This window comes from Lagenorhynchus albirostris, chromosome 10 (assembly GCF_949774975.1).
Source record: "Lagenorhynchus albirostris chromosome 10, mLagAlb1.1, whole genome shotgun sequence".
NCBI classification, from domain to species: Eukaryota; Metazoa; Chordata; class Mammalia; order Artiodactyla; family Delphinidae; genus Lagenorhynchus; species Lagenorhynchus albirostris.
This window is the reverse complement of record NC_083104.1, coordinates 2,104,559-2,124,556: the sequence shown is the minus strand read 5'-3', so window position 1 is coordinate 2,124,556 and position 19,998 is coordinate 2,104,559. Positions and strand designations below refer to the sequence as shown.

At 48.0% G+C, this 19,998-nt stretch overlaps 1 protein-coding gene across 1 annotated transcript; it reads right to left on the bottom strand.

Moving 5' to 3' along the window:
* Positions 1–1,319: 1,319 nt before the first annotated feature.
* Positions 1,320–19,014, bottom strand: ISY1 (ISY1 splicing factor homolog). Its single transcript, XM_060161021.1, has 11 exons — positions 18,729–19,014; positions 16,759–16,781; positions 16,202–16,253; positions 15,190–15,255; positions 14,967–15,009; positions 12,011–12,123; positions 8,919–9,036; positions 5,898–6,020; positions 4,453–4,568; positions 2,278–2,364; positions 1,320–1,956 (listed from the first exon to the last, which is right to left on the bottom strand). The coding sequence occupies exons 1-11, from the start codon at positions 18,729–18,731 to the stop codon at positions 1,849–1,851; spliced, it is 852 nt and encodes a 283-aa protein (XP_060017004.1). The 5' UTR covers positions 18,732–19,014; the 3' UTR covers positions 1,320–1,848.
* Between the last annotated feature and the right edge of the window lie 984 nt (positions 19,015–19,998).

The window sequence follows — 19,998 nt, the reverse complement described above, 5'->3', positions numbered from 1 at the left end:
CTCTCCAGCCCCTGGCAGACAAATAACCGGGACCTGCAGTACAGGAAGAAGCCTGGGGTTTGGCCCATCTCTGCCAGGGACACCTGTGCATCATGAGCAGAGTCCCAGTTTCCTCAGATGCCAGACACGGATCCCTGTGCTGCCCACATCCCATCCGGGGAAGCCACCGCGAGACCCTGGGGGGTCGTCGGGAGGAGACTCGGGGGACTGTCCAGGTGGGCCGAGCTCCACGCACCTGCCAACCATCTTTCCAGGGACAAGAAACACCTGTCGTTTGAACCTCCTGCTCTCACTGAATGCAAGGAGCCCCACCTGAGTGACCCTTGGACGACAACCCCGTAACTGGGCCATCTGAGCTGGGCCCTCCAAACGCTCCCCAGGGGCTGGCTGTCCCAAGGCCCCCCCTCGCCTCTGCCCACCCCATGGGACTGCCCACACCCGGGGGGAACTCGGACGGCACCAGGTCCAGTCCTGGCCTTTAAGACAGGGCACCTGAGGCCGGTGTCCAGAGGGACCTGCTCCAAGTCCCCACTAAGTTCGCTCCTGAGCCCCTGCCTGGGGCCAGCCCCGGGCTGGGTGTGGGTCCCAGGGCTGAGTCTGACCCTGCCCAGCCCCGGGGCTCCCAGCGCTCCAGCCCTGACCCTCTCTGCTCCCGGCACACACTCGCCCAGGGGCTCGGCCGAGGGGCGCCTCCAGCCCTGCCTCCAGGGAAGTGAAGCCCCCCCACCCCGCCCCCGGCCCAGTCGTGGGCCGTCCCCTCCCCTCCCAGCTCAGAAGCCCCAGGTCGCCTTCCCCACGGCCACTCCCCACCCTGCCCGGCCTCCGCCTGACCCCCTCCACCCTGGCTCGGGAACATCCTAAGGCAGGTCACACACTGACGGTCAGCCCCTCGCTCAGGCTGGCACTGCTCCGCTGCCCCCAGTCTCCTTCAGGAGGCCCGCCGGACACGCCCAGGACCCCTCCCGAGGGTGGGGAGCCCCCCCACTCTGCCTGGAGCTGCGCCCTCTGCTGTGGGTTCTCTCCACCGGGAGGGCAAGACTCGGCGATGGGTTTGGACCGACTCCCGGGCATCCTCTGTGTGCTCCCCAAAGGCCGGCGCCACGGGCCCTGCCGCTTCAGCCCTGATCCGCAGCCGTGGGTGCGGAGGCCATGGGAGGACGGCCCCACTACCTCCTCAGCTCCCAGACAGGCCGCCGCTGGTCCCAGCCCTCCCACACCAGGGCTGCGTGTTTCGGAACCCCGTCCCCTGCGGTGACTGTGAACCTCACTTAGGTCCCAGTGCAGACACGGCCTCAAGACAGGCAGCCCAAACCCGGAGGTTGCCTTTCACACAAAAATCTTTAATAAAAATAGCTCTCTGCAGAACCAGTCCTAGACAGCAGTAGCAAACTCAAACTCCTGCCACCTGGGCAGGAAGGAGCAAGGCCAGCTGAGGGGTCTGAACTGAGGGCAGGGCTGCCCCCGAAGGTGGAGCTCCACGGGCTGCGACGTGTGGGATGTGGGCTCGGGGCCCACACACCTTCTCATCCTTCCAGAGGAGTTACAAACACATCTGCGTTTTTTAGGAGTGTCACTAACTGGTCGTCCTCCCCACCAAATGACAGGAGGAGGCTACGTGAGACACTCAAAGGCTGACAGGGAGCAGCGTGTCCTACACACTCAAGACAGAAGTAAGTGGGTTCACACGTCAGCAAAACACCGGTACGAGGTGACACCGGGGCATCCCGGCAGGCCAACGGCCCTTGGTCAGCACACAGGCGAGAGCAGGGGAGGGAGGGAGGAGGAGAAGCGGCAGGCAGCCCGGGCTGCTCACCCACCACGGCGCTAGGTGGAAGCCCCAGCTCGGCCCTAGTAGCCCAGGAGCCGCCTGGCCTCCTCGCTCTGGGCCTGCAGCGTCTCGCTGGTGTACTTCTGCAGGAGCTCCATCTTCTTCCTCCGCACGAGCGCCTCCTCGATCTGCGGGCGGGAGAGTGGAGGGCTCAGGTCGCAGGCCCCACAAGGCCAACACGCTGCCTGGGCCCGGCCGGGAGCCCAGCACCCTGTGTCCGAGGGCCCCGATCTCCGCCGGGGGAGCAGGTGAGCGACAGAGTGCTGGACTGCTGCCTCCAAGGTAGACGGAATGCTGCCTCGTCTGGACGCCTCGCCCTAACCTGAGCCCAGGGACCAACGCCCTGTGGAAGGGAGTGAGAGCCGCCCAAAGGGACAGGAAGGACCAAGAAAACCACACAGCGCCCCGTGGGGCCCCTCGGAGGCCAGGCGGCCCCCAGCCTGTCCTACCTCTTGCTGCGACGGCACCGGGACGTGAGCGATGAACTTCTGCTGCCCGTCCTCCCCTCCTTTCTCCTGGCCGCCCTCCTCATCAGACTGCAAAAGAGCACAACCAGAGGCCGCGCAGAGGAGACCGTTAGTAAGTGCTGGCATCGCCATAACGTGCACCAGCCTGCAGCCATTGAAGAGGAAAAACAGTGACGAGGAAGCTCTGTTCTCAGACACAGAGACACCCAAGACACAGCGTTAAGTACAAGAAGCAACAGAACACTATGTTTTGCGCGACCTCTTGTACGAGGAAGAAAAGAGAAGCCAGTGATCTCAGTGAGAGCCAGCGGACAGAGGACAGGGCTGCGAAAGATAAGCTGTGTTAAATCTCTGTATACTTTTTGTGTTTTGAGAATACATTATCTATTTTTTTAATTAAACTTGAAAAAAGCATATGTAGAAGAAAGCATCACTCAGAGGCTGCCTGTGAGTCAGTAGAGATCGCTCATAACCTAAGGAATGACGTAGCCCTGGAGGCATGAGGAGAAAGGAGGCCTGTGTGGAGGCAGGTCCACTGCCCGCAGGTCTCTGGGCCGGACCCTGACCCCACCCCCCGCCGCAGGTCACCAGCTGCCAGGAAAGCCGCGGCGGAAGCTCTCAGATGCCGCTGGTAGGAGAAACTGGTCCCAGGGCTCTGGGAAAGTCGGGCTGCATCCACCGAGGCGAGCCCAGGGTGGAAGTTCCACTCCTCAGGGCAGACTCCAACAAGGAAGGCTGTTGTAGCCCCAAAGAATCCACACATGTGATGAAAGACACAGCACTGCCCACGCGCGTCACACCACGTCAGGTCCCTCGGTGGACACTGCACTGTCACTGTGCAAGCCACTGGGGACACTGGGTGAAGGATGACACAGGACCCTCGGCAGCAGCTGTGCAACTTCCCATAAATCTTAAGCATTTCAGGATAAACAATTTTTACATCCTCTGATGGCTTTCCATCGCTCTCATGGTAAAGGAAAATGCTTCCCCAGGGGAGCCGGGGCCCTTGCTTGGCCCACCTCCCCTCCCGCAGCCTCCACTCTGCCCTCCAGCCACCGGCCCGTCCTCTGTCCCCTGCGCTCCCATGGGCTCGTCCGCTCATGCTGTTCCCTGATGCGTCTTCGCTTGGTTACTTCCCCCTTGTTTCCGGATCTCAGCTGATGGGTCACGTCCCCAGCAAAGCCTTCACTGGCCCTGCCTTCACCATGTCGCTAACCAGAGCTCCTATCACAGCTGCCATTTCCCACGGTGTCTGCTGACCGGACTGTCCCCCAGGGCTTCAAGCTACAAGCGAAGCGTGTTTGCTGTCCTGCCCCTCGAGTGGGCCTCACAGTAGCCACTCATTAAACAAACATCCCTTGAAAGAGCAAATGGATTATTTGTACCTAGAGAAAATCTTCCTAGGACACGCTGCCATCCTGTTTCAAATGCCTGCCTGAGGGCACGAACCTCAGGTCTGCTAGATCCTGTGTGACGATGACTAAGTCACTAAGCCTCTCTGAGCCTGCTTCCTTGCCACTGACATCATGGCAAGCCATGTGACGTCACACAGGGCCTGACCCATAGTCCAGGCATGGGTGCTTCCCTTCCCCTTGCTCAGTCGAGCAGATCAGTTCCATCCTGGACCTGCCCAGGGAGTAAGGCCTGCAGGGGCGCTGGGAGCAAGGGGGCTCTGCCTGAGGGATTACAGCTCCATCCCCAACCGGGACCCCCTGAGGAAGTCCCTTCTCTGCTCTGGGCTGGTTTCCAGCTGTAACAGACGGTGGTTAAGACTACAGAAGAGTTACCGACACTGCCATTTAAGCAGAAACAATGAGGTCATGGGCTAAAACACACTGGCTTCAAATGTGTTTATAAATCCGATTCCAGCATGTTCAGGAGGGCCCATCTCTGAGATGCACGTAAGTCATCCCCGGTGTAAAGCAGTTTAACAAGTGCCCTCACAGCCATTCCTCTCTGAAACCCTCCCTGTGAACCCGGAAGGTGCCCTTCATCCCCACTGTCTAGGAGAGAAGGCCGAAGCCTCAGACGGCGGCAGGGGCAAGAGCTGGGCCTCGACCCTGGCCCCTCGTCTGCGCTTCCTGCTACCGTGCCCCCATCCTCCGCGGCACAGAGAACGCGGTGAGCGCCAAGGGGTCCCGCGCCGCCCCCCAATACCTCCTGGTCGGCAACGGCGTAGATGTCAGCCTCCTCCTCCTCCTCTTCCTCCTCCTCCCCTCTTGCCAGCCGGGCCTCTCTCTCTGCTTTCCACTTGTCCACTAACTCGGCTCTGACTGCACACAAGGGAGAGCAGGCGTTACTCACTCTGGCCTCTAAGAAAGCGTCAAACCCCATGCAGGGCGAGGCCAAGGCCTCCCTGCTGGAAAGAGTCACCTTCATCCTGCCCCGGCGGGCAGGAATCAGACAGGAATCAGATGGGAGGACAGCTTTTAGCGGACACACCCAGATCCTCCCCAGTTCAGCACCCTGAGGTTCTCAAAAAACTAAAACTAGAACTACCATGTGATCCAGCAATTCCATTCCTGGGTATATATCTGAAAACAACAAAAACACTAATTCGAAAAGATACATGCACCCCAATGTTCATAGCAGTACTATTTACAGTTGCCAAGATATGGAAGTAAACTAAGTGCCCATCAACAGATTGATGGGTAAATAAGATGTGGTGTATGTAAACACACACACACACACACACACACACACACACACACACGCATATACACAATGGGATCCTACTCAGCCATAAAAAAGAATGAAATAATGCCATTTGCAGCAACATGGATGGACCTACGGATTATCATACTAAGTGAAGTAAGTCAGATGGAGAAAGACAAATACTGTGTGATATCACTTATATGTGGAATCTAAAAAATACAACAAACTAGTGAATATAACAAAAAAGAAGCAGACTCACAGATATAGAGAAAAAACTAGTGGTTACCAGTGGAGAGACGGAAGGGGGAAGAGGCAATTTCGCGGTAGGGGATTAAGAGGTACAAACTATTAAGATAAAATAAGCTGGGGCTTCCCTGGTGGCGCAGTGGTTGAGGATCTGCCTGCCAATGCAGGGGACATGGGTTCGAGCCCTGGTCTGGGAAGATCCCACATGCCGCGGAGCAACTAGGCTCGTGAGCCACAACTACTGAGCCTGCGCGACAGGAGCTTGTGCTCCGCAATGAGAGGCCGCTACAGTGAGAGGCCCGCGCACCGCGATGAAGAGTGGTCCCGGCTCACCACAACTAGAGAAAGCCCACGCACAGAAACGAAGACCCAACACAGCCAAAAATAAATTAATTAATTAATTAATTAAATTTTTAAAAAATTGGATTAAAAAAAGATAAAATAAGCTATACAAGGATATATTATACAACATGGGGAATACAGCCAATATTTTATAATAACTGCTAATGGAATATACCTTTAAAAATTGTGAATCTCTATACTGTACACCTGTAACTTACATAATATTGTACATCAACTACTTCAATTTTTTAAAAAGCCCTAAAAAAACAACGTTCCTTATAAAAATAAAACCCCATTTCCAAGGGAGAGAAAAGAAACCAGATGCCAGCAGCAATGAAATGAAATGCCCGCAGACCTACGTTTCTTTTCATATTCCTGTTCCAAAGGCACAATAACACCATCGTCTTCATCTAGGTAACCGTAGTATTCAAAATCGATCGCCTTCATGAGCTCAGCGCGTGTCTTTCTTGGAGGAGGAAGAGCTAAAAGAAAGAATTCACCAGCTTAGCTGAATTCCCCGTCATAATCTCACTCAAGCCTTCTCCTCATACAATGTTACGCAGGCATATAGTAGGTGTGTTCATCAAAATATCATGAAATAGGCACTTCTCTACACTAGTAATGGGATTGTATACGTGGTACCACCCTTTTTAAAATCAGTGTTAAGGGCTTCCCTGGTGGCGCAGTGGTTAAGAATCCACCTGCCAATGCAGGGGACACGGGTTCAAGCCCTGGTCCCGGAAGATCCCACATGCTGCGGATAGCAACTAAGCCCTTGCGCCACAGCTACTGAGCCACAACTACTGAGCTCACGAGCCACAACTACTAAAAGCCCGCACACCTAGAGCCTGTGCTCCACAAGAGAAGCTACCACGATGAGAAGCCTGTGCACTGCAACGAAGAGTAGCCCCTGCTCGCTGCATCTAGAGAAACCCTGCACACAGCAACAGAGACCCAATGCAGCCAAAAGTAAATAAATAAATAAATTTAAAATAAATAAATAAGTAAAATTAAATAAGTGTTGAAATCTTTGACCCAATTAGTCCATTTAGAAGGAATCTATCCTAATTTAAAAACAGAAACAAAAGCTGGCAAAGCTTTACGGACAGAGGTGTGCATCACAGCGTTATTCATACAACAATGAAAACTTGGACAGCCAAGGACTGTGATCTGCAATTCAAGCATGGCGGAGGGGAGGCGATTCTGCAGCCCCAGTAATGCTGCTTCACAGGTGCTTCAACAACACAGAAAATGCCATAATATTTAATGAAAAAACTAAGAATACAGATAAAACAAAAGAAACTAGAAACACAAAAGATAAATGAGAAATTCCTGAAGAAAATACTTTCAGACTAAGAATTACTATTCAGAATATTTAGTAATACTTGAAAATCAAAAGGGAAATGACAATCCAACAGATTCGTCAAAGAATGAAAGCTGATAATTGAAGAAAAAAAACTCTTACGTATGAAAATTTCATTTAGTAACTGAATTCGATTGTCAATTTCATTAGTAATGGGGAGGAAACAAAAAAATAAAAATAATACATTGTTTCAAGCACCAGATCAGCAAAAATGTTATAATTATAAACATCTAGAAATAACTAAATACCAAAGGAGGGATGGTCACACCAAGTACGGTTAATCCCTGAGACTCTCTAATCCGTCACATCACTTGGCATTCTAAGAAGAACCATGAGAGGACATGGACGGACTGCACACACAACCCTGTCCACCCCTCCACCGCGTGGGCTGCATCCAGGACGGGGCTGAAACCTAGCAGGCTCAGAGCACTGCATGCATTCCGGCCACAGGATGGAGCTGTGATCCAACCAAAGCCAACCAGACTCAATTCTGGGAATTCTGCTTCAACTGTTGGTGGGGGGGTGGGGGGAAATCTGTTGCTGAGAGAGAACAAAATTTAAGTCGATGACGGACAACCAGCCACCACAAGAGGAGAGTGAGACAGAGAAAAAAGCTCACAGGATGGAAGCCAAAACTGCAAAACGGAGCAATGTGACCTGGAACCGGCCATTCCTGAAGGCAAACCTGTCAGTTATGTGAGCCAATAAATTTATAGACTTTTCTGCCTAAAGTAACTGGGGTTGAGTCACCTGTCACTTACGCTGATGTAATTTAGTTGATAAAATAAGCATGGAAGTGCATGGAAAAGGCTGGAAGGGAACATTCGAAACAGCTAATACCAGTGACGGGTCATCTCTAGCAGGGCACTGGGATGGGGGTCAAGGGGACTGTGCTACTATTTTTATTGTTTTTTTGCCGTGCAGCATCCGGGATATTAGTTTCCCAACCAGGGTTTAAATCCGTGCCCCCTGTAGTGGAGGCACAGAGTCTTAACCACTGGACCACCAGGGAAGTCCCTGTGCTACTATTTCCATTATACGCATTAAGACTAAGTTGCGCACTTTCTTGGTTAAAAAAAAACAAAAAACACTGTATGACTGGAATAAATAAAAATAAATTTAGAAACAATGTAAAAGCAAAAAAAAAAAAAAGTAACATACACAGCACACTCTCATTTTAGGAGCCTTAAAACTCTGGAAGGGGATACACCCCAACATGTCAACAACCATCATCTATAAGTTGTGAAAACGTGGGTGTTTTTTCTGATTTTCTGTATTTTACAACTTATCTATAATAAAATTATACTGCATTCATAATAAACGGCATGATATTTAAACTCTGAATTATTTTAAGTGATGTCAATCATGCATGCAAAACCAGTGTGTGCGTAATGAATTTAAGAATGAGCAGAATTGTATTTTTAAACAAATAGGAAAACCGACTGGAAGGAAACAGCAGAACGCCAGCAGTGGGAGGAATCCTGGTCTCATCCTTCTCTACTTTCCACACTGCTTTCTATAAAATGCTTGGACTGCTTCTTGAAAAGTCAAAATGAAGATACACAGAAATTCCAGACCAGCAGTTTTCAACTGCATTTTGGAGGCTCCCAGGGCTGTGGAAGGAAGGGCAGGAGTGGAGAGGGTACCCGGCTTGGATTCATTCTCTTCCACTTGTGCATTTCGGGGTTTGGCCCAAGGTGTCATGTGTCCTTCAGTTAAGAGTTTTTTCAACTAAACACGTAACTGAAAATGAAGCTGACTGAACTGCAAACAGGGAGATTCCTCGTTCACACTCAGACGGGTATGGGCAGAGCCTACAATCTGACACCTGTCATTTCTGGGTTCCCGTTCTCACCCCAACTGTGTGCCCACCTGAGAACGATAATCCTCTGAGGACACGGGGCTGCTGTGCGGCTAAGAAATGGCATAGGAAGAGTGCCCTGCAGACAGCATGTCTACTGTTACAAGCAGGACCAAGAATTCCAGGCTAACACCCCGGCGAACACCAGTTACTTACGTTCTCTCTCAAACAGTTCTCTGACGCCAGGCAAGTCTTTCGCTGCTCCGAAGTACTTGTAACCTCGATTTCCTGGGACTTCTTTCCCTTCATGATCCAGCATTTTAGGGCCAACTTTCTTATTGGGAAGGAAGAAGAGAAAATGGATCTGATCCTTAAACCCAGTATTTCCATGTTTGCAAATAGATTTAAGATAATAATGCTAAAGGGAGAAAATATTCATGTACAACAGAAATATATTTAGGTACTTTTTTTAATCCCTTAAAAATCAACCTAAATACCTAACAGTAAGAGGATGATTTAAGTAAATTATAGCATATTCAGGATGGAATATATCCTATAGCTTAAAAATGATGGTTCGTATGGAACTCTTTTATTGACTTAGAAAAACACAATATAACGTTAAGTGAATAAAAGCTTTAAAAAAATTGCAAAAAACCTAAATGACAAGCAGTAGAAGACAAATGAAATATCCAGAAGATGGAATTCTCGCCACTAAAAATGATGATGTTGACAACTGCATACAGTATGTGACCCTGGACAAGGCTCTGTACTATAAGGGGAAAGGCCATAAAGGATGAAAATCAATAAAACAGCCAAATGATTGTATCAAAGTTAAATGTCTTAAACTCTACCATGGTTATATAAGAGAACATTCTTATTCTTAGGAAATACACACAAAAGTATTTCTTAGGAAATACCCCTTAAGTATTAAGGAGTAAAGGAACATGATGTATTTAAGCCTCAAACGGTTCAGAGAAAATAAATCTCAAGGTACACACAGAAAATGATAAAGCAAATAGAGAAAAATGTTAAAAACTGGTAAATCTGTATAAAGGGTACATAGGATTTCTCTATACAATTTGTAGAACTTTCTATGAGCTCAGAAATGCTTTTTGAAACAATTATATAAATGATTATTTACTGACATGAACATATGTGTCTGATAAACTGTTAAGTGAACGAAGCATATAGTTAGAATAATGAACCATTATCTGTAAAAATAAATATATATGTATATAGAAGAAATTCTAGAAAGATAAGTAGAAAATGTTAATAGCAGTCATTTCTCAGTGGTAGGAAAATATATAATGTAATCTGTACCACACATAGAATATATAAATTTTTTTATACTTTAGAATTTTTATATTTTTTGTTATATATTCTTTTTTCTTTTACATAAAAGTAGGTACTCTTTATACAATCAAAGTTACCATTTTGAAAAGAAGTATAAAACCTAGAACCAAAATTGTACATACATGAGTATGACCTCAGTTACAAGCCTCATGGAAAAACAATGGACAGAAATATTCCAGAAGTTGCTCCTAGTTAAAAGGATCATGACTGCATGGTGTTCTGCTCTATACTTTTCTGAACTTAATAACAATATATTACTTTTTCTCTTATTATTGTACTAAAATACACGTAACATAAAATTTGCCGTCTTAACCATTTTTAAGTGTCCAGGTCAGTGGTATTAGTACATTCATAGCGTCATGCAACCATCACCACCATCTTGTAAAACAAACTCTAAACGTGTCACTTTTTTTTTTTTCAGCTGCACTGAGCGGCTTGCAGGATCTTAGTTCCCCGACGAGGGACAGAACCTGGGCCACGGCAGTTAAAGTGCCGAGTCCTAACCACTGGACCACCAGGGAATTCCCTAAATGTTACTTTTGTACATAGAAAATGAAAATAAAATTCTTTAGCATTAAAAAGACGATAGGGCTTCCCTGGTGGCGCAGTGGTTAAGAATCCGCCTGGCAATGCAGGGGACACGGGTTCGAGCCCTGGTCCGGGAAGATCCCACATGCCACGGAGCAATTAAGCCCATGCGCCACAACTACTGAGCCTGTGTTCTGGAGCCTGCGAACCACAACTACTGAAGCCCACGCGCCTAGAGCCCATGCTCCGCAACAAGAGAAGCCACAGCAAGGAGAAGCCCGCGCACCGCAATGAAGAGTAGCCCCCGCTCACCGCAACTAGAGAAAGCCCACGCACAGCCACGAAGACCCACCGCAGCCAACAAATAAAAAAAATTAATAAAAAAAAAAGACTCTACAAGGAAATACATAAAAACATTACTGTTGACTCTGGGTGGTGGAACTTAAGAATATTGTACATATTAATTTTGTAACCCTTCCAGGAAGGGTAATAAACCCCTGCACTAAAGCAGTCTGACAGGGAGCAAAATCACCATCACAGAACTACTGAAGATGCAGTGAGAACGTTCCTAGCACAGGTACTCCAGGAGTGGAAGTGCCTTTCCTTCTGCAACAAGAATAAATGCCTCATTTTTAGGCCAGGTACTAACGTGAGAACTGTGGTTTTGCATTAAATACATAGAAAAACTGCACGTATTTTTTCCATAACATACTACAGTCCACTGACTACATACTACGGGTTCAAATGACCTGGGAAAATGGGGCAGGGCCTGGGGCAGCATTTTTCAAAGTTGACACCCACTGGCGGGTCGTGGAATCCATTACATGGGTCATAATCATCAATTTTTAAAAAATCAAGATAGAACAGAAAAATAAAAAAGATAGAACAGAATAGAAAATATCAAAGTGCAGCAACATATACCAAGTATTTTTTCAGTACTGTGTTGTGATATAGTGAGTGAGTGAGTGAGTTAGTGTGTGTGTGTTTATTTTATAGTGGGTCATGGGCCTAAAAGCTTGAAAGTCACTGTTCTAGAATACTGCATTTAAAGAATCCAGAGAAAGGAAACACAGCCATGTCCCCAGGGCCCCCTTGAGTACAGAAGCCGACCATGGAATGGTTGTCCCAATTCTCAAGGAGTTCAGAGAAGGCTGTGAGGGGCCAAGGTCATTTCAAACAAGAGGCCCAGGGAGCCTGAGCGGCTCACTCTGGAACATCTGGCCAGTACACGTACTGAGGCCTGCGCTGTGGACCTTTAAGCACCACTAGCCCGTGCTGTCACGTTTCCTGTCCACGCGCAACAGGCACTTTCAAGCCTCCTTTCATCTCTCCAGCGCCTGCTCTGTGGCAGGGCTGCGGGGGCAGCAGGAGCCACCCTGCAGGCAGACAGCACCAGAGCTCAGCCCCCAGGGCTGCGGCTTGCTTACCCCATAGTCAGGACCACCGAGCTCCTTGATCCGGGCCTCCCAGTGTCCCTTCTCTCTTAGCAGCTTGTTAATTTCATCATTCAGGTCACGAATTCGGAATTCACCTAGACCAGCTAGAAAACAAAAACATCCTATCGTTTCTTGAAAATACCAGTCGATGTGTAGCCTTAAGAATGAATGTCAACACCTAAAAAGGTGCATAACACAAAGATACTATTTCAATTTGTAAGAAAACACACCCACACCGAAATCATGGAAGGGCAACAATCATGCACAGTTTCAGCAGCGCTGCGGGGGAAGAAACTTCATCCTCATTAGCAACCACAGAAATACAAACTGAAGCAATCCTGCAGCTCCATTTATACCACCACTGAAACAGTAAACTCTTAGAGGTGGGGACACAGCATCCAATCAATGTCAGCCAAGATGCAGTGAGGCAGCGTCAGCATCAGGGTTGGCGGCAGTCTGTGTTAGTCTAGCCCTTTCAGGAAAGGGCTTGTTCCCACCTTGTTAAGTGGGAACATCTTTGAGAAAGACTAGGGCCTGAGAACTGAGCCTAAGGGACAGATTCTTTATTTTTTACTTATTTTTTGGCCGCACTGCGCAGCACGCTGTATCTTACTTCCCTGACCAGGGATCGAACCCGTGCCCCCTGCAGTGGAAACACGGGTTCTTAACCACTGGGCCGCCAGGGAAGTCCCTAAGGGACGGATTTAAAGGGATGACGACAGGGAGTTTGCTGAGGTGTTGTCGTTGGCAGATGGGAGCCGGGAGCAGTTGGGGCTATTCCAAGGGAGAAACCCTCCCTTTCTCCACTGAATTGCTTTTGTACTTTGTGAAGTCAACTGACCACATACGTGTGCCCCTGTTTCTGGACTTCTTACTCTGTTCAACTGGTCTGTGTGTCTATCTTTTACCAATACCCAATTGTCTTGAATACCTTTAGCTTTACATTAAATCATGAAATTAGGTGTTATGAATACTCCAATTTTTTTCTTTTTCAAAACTGTTTTGGCTATTCTAGTTCCTTTGCCTTTCCATTTAAATTTTAGAAACAGTTCGTCAACATAAACCAAAAACCACTGCTGGGATTTTGACTGTGATAGATTTTGAAAAGAAAAAGAATCGACACCTTTCCTATATTGAGTCTTCCCATCCACAAACACTATGTCTCCATTTGATTGGTTCTTTGACTCTTTCATCACTGTTTTATAGTTTTCAGCATACAGATCATATATATATTTTGTTAGATTTATACCTAAGTATTTCTTGTGTTTTGATGCTTCTGTAAATAACACTTTAATAAAAGTTCTAGTTCCAAATGTTCACTGCTAGTACACAGAAACAGAATTGATTTTTGTGTATTGACTTTCTATTCTGTGATCTTGCTAAACTCATTTATTCATTTTAGAAATCTTTCTGTAGATTCCTTGGGATTTTCTACATAGAAAATTATGTCACCTCAGAATAGAGCATTTTTCTTCCCTTCCAATCTTTGGGCCTTTTATTTCCTTTTCTTGCTTTATTGTACTGGAAAGGAATTCCAGTACAATACTGAATAGAAGCGGTGAGAATCAATATCTCCACCTTGTTCCTGATCTTAGGAGGAAAGCATTCAACCTATAGCTGGCTATAGGTTTTTTGGTAGAAGTGCCTTATCAGGGGAAAAAAAAAGTTCCCTTCAATTCCCAGTTAGCTGAGGGCTTTTTTTTTTGGTTTTTGTTTTTATTTTTGCCTGCATTGGGTCTTTGTTGCTGCACGCGGGCTTTCCTTGCGGGGCTTGTTGCGGCGTGTGTGCTCTTCTTTGCGGTGTGCAGAGTTCTCTCTTGTTGCAGCGTGTGGGCTTTCTCTCTCTAGTTGTGCAGTGCAGGCTCCAGGGAGCATGGGTTCTGTAGTTTGTGGCACACAAGCTCTCTAGTTGTGGCAAACGGGCTTAGTTGCCCTGCGGCATGCGGGATTTTAGTTCCCCGACCAGGGATTGAACCTGTGTCCCCTGCACTGGAAGGCGGACTCTATACCGCTGGACCACCAGGGAAGTCCCATGTGTCTTCGTTTTTTCTTGATCAGTCTGTCTGACTGGAAGTTTATCGATTTTACTGATCTTTTTATTTTTTTAATTTTATTTATTTATTTTTGGCTGTGCTGAGTCTCCGTTGCTGCTGCGTGCGGCACGTGGGCCCCTGCATTGGCCGGTGGATTCTTAACCATTGCGCCACCAGGTAAGTCCTGATCTTTTTAAAGAACCCGCTTTTGTTCTATTTTCTCTATTCATCTTGTTTCCAATTTCATTGACTTCTTCTCTTTATTATTTCCTTCCTTCTGCTTACTTTGGAATTAATTTGCTCTTCCTTTTTAGTTTCTTAGGGTAGAAGCTTAGATCACTGACTTGAGACCTTTCTTATTTTCTTTTATTTTAATGCTATAAATTTTCACCTAAACACTGCTTTACATGCATGCCATAAATTTTTTTGTCCCCTGAATTCTGACATTATGTTTTCATTCTCATTCAATTCAAAATATTTTCTAATCTCCTTGAGGTTTCCTCTTAGATATATGGGTTGTTTAGAAGTATGTTTAATTTCTAAATAGTTAGGAATTTTCCAGATGTCTTTTTGTTATCCATTTCTATGTTAACTGTGTTAAAATCAGTGAACATACTTTGCGAAATTTTAATTATTTTAAGTTTGCTAACATTCATATTATAACCTAAAATATGCTTTATTTTGGTGAATATTCCATTTGCTCTTAAAAAAAGAAAAGGTACTCTTTTCTGTGAGGTGGACTGTTCCATAAAGGTCAACTAGGTCAAACTGATCGATATTATTGTTCAGTTCTTCTACGTTCTTACTCATTTTGTACCTACTTGTCCTATTGATTATTGAGAGAGGAGGCTGATGTCCCCAAGGCTAACTGTGGATTTGAGAATCGAGCACTTTAAACAGACAAGCTAGCTTACCATTCTGAATTTGAGCCACTTTTTTTGAGATCTCTCCAATGATCTGTGAAAAAAATAAAAGGCAATATATTTTTATGACTTTTGAGTAAGTCTGAAAGCATAAGAAATATATAATTCAAAATGAGTAATTAAAAATTCTTAGAATTCTGGTTGAAGAGTCATGTAGGTACAAAAGCCATCAGAGACCTGTTCTCCTGTAAGATCAGATTCACCCAGCACGTACCTGTCGTCTCCACTTCTCGGCTTTGGGCAGCTCAGTACACTCCGAGGCAAGGAAGGGTCTTCGTTCCTAAGGAAAAGCAAAACACATGCTGCCGCTGTACTGTATGAAATTACAAGCTTTGTGCAACATTCATGACTGACTCAGGCCTGAAGCCTGAAATGTCTAACAGGCTAAAGACATCTGCAGCTTCAGTTGCAGGTGCTCTTCTTCAAGCCTTATGGCTCACGCTGCAGCCTCTCCTTAGGAAAGAACTACACAGGCAAAAACATTCACTGCATTGCACCTGGTACAGGCAGCCACTGGAAACAACGTAAAAGTCCAGTACACTTGACCCTTGAGCAACATGGGGGTTAACCTAAGTTAACTTACAGTCAGGCTTCAGCATCCGTGTTTCCTCCGCATCCACAGATTCAACCAAGCACAAACCGTGTAGTTCTGTAGTATTTACCGTTGAAAAAATCCGTGTATAAGTGAACCAATGCAGTTCAAACCCGTGTTGTTCAGGGTCAGTTGTTACAGAGAGATGGCGAAGTACACCGGTTATACCCATTTCATGGCATACTTATACTACCTTAGGAAATGACAGCTCTCAGTGTTTAGAACAAACATAAACATACATGCATGTCTGTGTGTATACAGGTGTGTGTGCGGGTGTGTGTATAATTAAAAAAAAAAAAATATCCAAACAACAGTACATATCACCCCTAACCTGGCTGAGTCTCCATGAGCTAAGGTCATTACTGGTTTCAGGTTAGAGCTGCTCCTCACAGCACACCCCACTTTGTACTATTCAGTATTAGACAGTGCTGGGATAACATGGAAACCCAATCATCATATTACAGAGCAGACAGAAGCACAAGTAGTCAGATCATCACACTGCCCCAGCTACCTGGGATTCAAGTGTACAGACTCATAAGACACAGGAAAGCATGGACGAGAAAGAGGAAGATCTGGAGTTGTACTGCACTTCTTCTCAATAATTTAAAAATTCATGAGGAAGATTTAAACCAACCTTTACTTTTCCCTCTTCCAGCTGAGCTTGGCGAAATCTTGCTAAGGCCGTCCTACCGGGAACAGAGAAGACTCCGTTAGATCCTGCTCGAAGATCTCTTATCATCCAAGTTCCTGGATGGGTAAATCTGCTCATGACCATATTGAATGTCAACCATCACTCATAAACATATATACATATTGCAATCAAGAAAACAGAGAAGTTATGGGTTTCCATGTTCCAAAAAGTAGGGCTTATAAGGATTTGTGTTCCTTTCACCCATACGGCGTGTAAGGACTGGACTGTGGGAAACTCTACTCATCAGGCCACAGTGGTGAGCAACACATCCAGATGTTAAAAAGACTAATATTATGGGCTGTCACTCTAACAGCCCCTGCACCACCCCAGGTGAGCCAATGTTCATCCAGAATAAGTTCTGGGAGCTGTCAGAAAACACTATGGGGAAAACAAATGTATGGGCAACTACTATACGAATACTATTTCAACACAGGTAGAGAAAGAAAGCTATATCAAAAGACCAAACAGAAATTTACAGACGAAATCAAGTTTATACGTACATGGCCTTTTCCGCATTTCGGGCCTAAAAGGAGAGAGAAGGGAAGAAAAACATCCATGTTTAAAGAACTTTTTCTTTTACTCTCTAGAAAAACGTTTCATTTACTTTGTAGAGAAAAGTTTCACAAGGACACAGGCACAAGCGGAATGCCTACACTAGTACATGAACACAGTAACAATCGCAACATCAATCACAAGATGCCCACATCCTGTGACCTTACTTACGCTGCTCTCTCTACCTAAATTCTTTACTTCTCCACTCCCCCAAACCCCGTGGATCTGGCCACTCATCCTTCAGAATTTACCTGTGTTATCACCGTCCCAGACAATTCTTCTGTGGCCCCTTCATCCCAGCCAGGCTGCCCCCCTTTGTCTGGGTTTATACCTACCACACAATTTCCACCCAGCATCACAACTGTCTGTTCCCTGCCAGTGAAATTTGAGGGAGGAAAGACTGACTTTTACAAAGTGAGTTTTATATAAATACTGTTGCACTAATGTCAAGTCAATTATCCCTGAAACACAGTGCTAGGCACGAACACATTTTCTGGGTTGTAGTGTAAGTAGAAAGAGTACTTGCTGAGTCAAGGACTTGAGTTTCACTCCCAGCTCTCCAACTTACCATCCCTGAGAAGTTGTCTCTCTAAGCCTCAGTTCCCCCACCTTTACAGCAGGGATCATACCTTTTATCTCATAAAGATGTCACGATGATTTAATGAGATAAATACATGAAGTCATCAGATGCTCAGCAAAAGCGAGCTCAATTTAAATCTTTTTGACTCTCCCTTTCAATGGACACAGAAACAAACTTGTCAAGTTTGTTTGGTAGATAAATGAACACAATACCTACTAAGGAATAAAACAGAGGTTCTCCCAGGAGAAGCCATCATCTTGAGGGCTGAGCCTGTGTCCTACCTATTTCATTAAAGCCTACAGATTCTAAGTATTTAATTTAATATTTCTCAATGCTTACTCCATACTTGAAACACCACGCTGGGTACTAGGAATTTGGTCACGGTTCTTCCTTTTGAGGGAACTCATAGGAATTTCCCCAAAAAAACCATAAATCTTGTGATAAGGGCATGTACCAGGGGTGATGGAAACCCACAAATATGAATGTGTGTGGTGACAGTTTGCCAGAAACATCCAGGCCCAGGGATCCTTCTGTCCTGCTAGGGAACGGAGACCGGCGATTCCCTATGTTTGTCAGAGTTCAGAAACAAGAGGCAGAATCAAGAGGCTGAGCCGGCTAGTATGAAGCAGTAATACGGGGCATATCCTCCGAGGGCTGGAGAATAGAAAGGGCTGCTTTTTGTCCACCGGTTTCTCTCGTCCTCCGGATCTTGGGCTCATCAGTCTACAGTGGCATCCAATACACCTTCTACCATTTATTACGGCGTCGTGTGCTTCGCTTATTGAGACCATCATGGTAACCAACATGTAAGAGTATCTCCCTTGTGCCGGCACTCTGCGTGCTCCGTCGTGAGCGCTTCTAGAACAAATGAAGCAGCCGACCACCGGCGCCCGACCACAGCGATCACACCCTCCTGCGGTCACACCACGCCGGCCATTCGTCCATCCCTGGACCCCGACAACGCGCCAGACACCGCGTCAGGCGTTAAGGAGGCAGAGGTGGGAATACCCTGCCCTCGGGAAGCTCCCCGTTGGGGACCCGGAGAGCAGACACAAGGCAAATAGCGCAGGAACCGCTGCTGGGCCCCCCACGGGACGCGGCGCCGGCCCTGCGCCTCCCGGAGCCTCGGCTTCCCGGTGGGGAACTACAGCGCGCCGTCCGGACTAAGCACGGCCTCGGACGGCGCGGCGGCGCCGAGGCTCAGCCTCCTCCGGCCTCTGGGCTCACGCGGCGCGAAGACCCCCGCGTCCCAGCCGCGGATCCTGTAACCCGCAGGGGTCCCCTGGGCGCCCCGAACCCGGCCCGCCACTTGCCTCCCTCACTCCCCGCCCCACTCACCATGGTGCGAGGGAGGGCGCCGCCCTCAGGCCGCGCGGGCCTAGCCCAGGGAGCTTCGCCGCCCCAGGCGCGGCCGACCCGGACGGGAACTGAAGGTTCTAGGTGACCGCACCACCGGCTTCTGAGTCGGAAGGATAACTGGGAAGGACCAGAAGTGAGGGACCGGAAGCGAAATGGAGAATTGACCCGGGGAGGGGGAGAAAACGCAGGCGAGCTCCCGTAGGCGGCCCTCCCTCGGCGTCTGGACCTCGCACCGACACGCCCTTACGGAAAATAGGGGCGCTGGCAGAACCGCGCTTGCGCAGTGGAACCGACGTGCCTCTAACTGGGCGCGGGGCGCTGGTTTTGCTCTCGCGATAACAACGGCGAGACGTCCCGCGGCAACTGTTGGTACTGCACACGCGGTCCCGCAGTTGTGTGTGAGGCTACCCGAGACGTGTGTGCAGCTATAGGTGCGCATCCCTCCTGCCCTGTCCGGTTCTGCGAGCAGACACGCCCTGTGGAAGTTACTTGTCCTCATCCCTCTGAGTGGACGGGGCCGCTGGACTGGGCCCTCCCCCCCGTCTGCGTGCTCTCCAGGGGCAGGAGCTGGCTCGGCCTCGCCAACCCCCACTCGCCTCCCAGGCGTTTACTTGCGGCCTGTGCTTTTTCTGAGATTTTCTCCTCCTGGAATCGAGGGGTCTGTCGGAGCTGGACCAGGGCTTGAGGTCACCCTTTTAAAATAAGAAATGTAAGGTCCAGGGGAGATGAGAGAGGAACAGTCAGTCGGTGTCTGCTGGGCATGTTGTGGGGATCAGAAGGGCCACAGATCAGGACCAGGGAGGCAGGGGAGAGGCCACCGGTAGGGAGGTTCTGGTGGCTCCTCCCTCAGGGTGTCAGTGATGGAGCGAGCTGTGGTGTGACATTAAGGCGGGGGCCAGTGGCCACTTCAGCCATTTCCAGCGGCTCCCCCTTTGCAAGCATGGTGCTTCGCTGTGGCGACTTGCTCCGCCACGGGGCCTAACCGATGCCGGGAACTCCGGCTGCGGGCGGGAAGCACAGGCCAGCGGGAGAAGCAGCTGACGTGTGTGGTTCAGGATCAGTCAGGACAGACATGTATTTGGGATAGACACCAGGAGCTCGTGCCTGAACCATGACAAGTTTTCTCCTTAAAAGTTTAGGCCGTTCTTCTAGACTCCATCGTCCCACCTCCCTGACGGCTAGGTGTGGGTTTGCCAGTAAATGGCCAGTAAATAACGGCTAGGTGTGGGTTTGCCAGTAAATAAAGGAA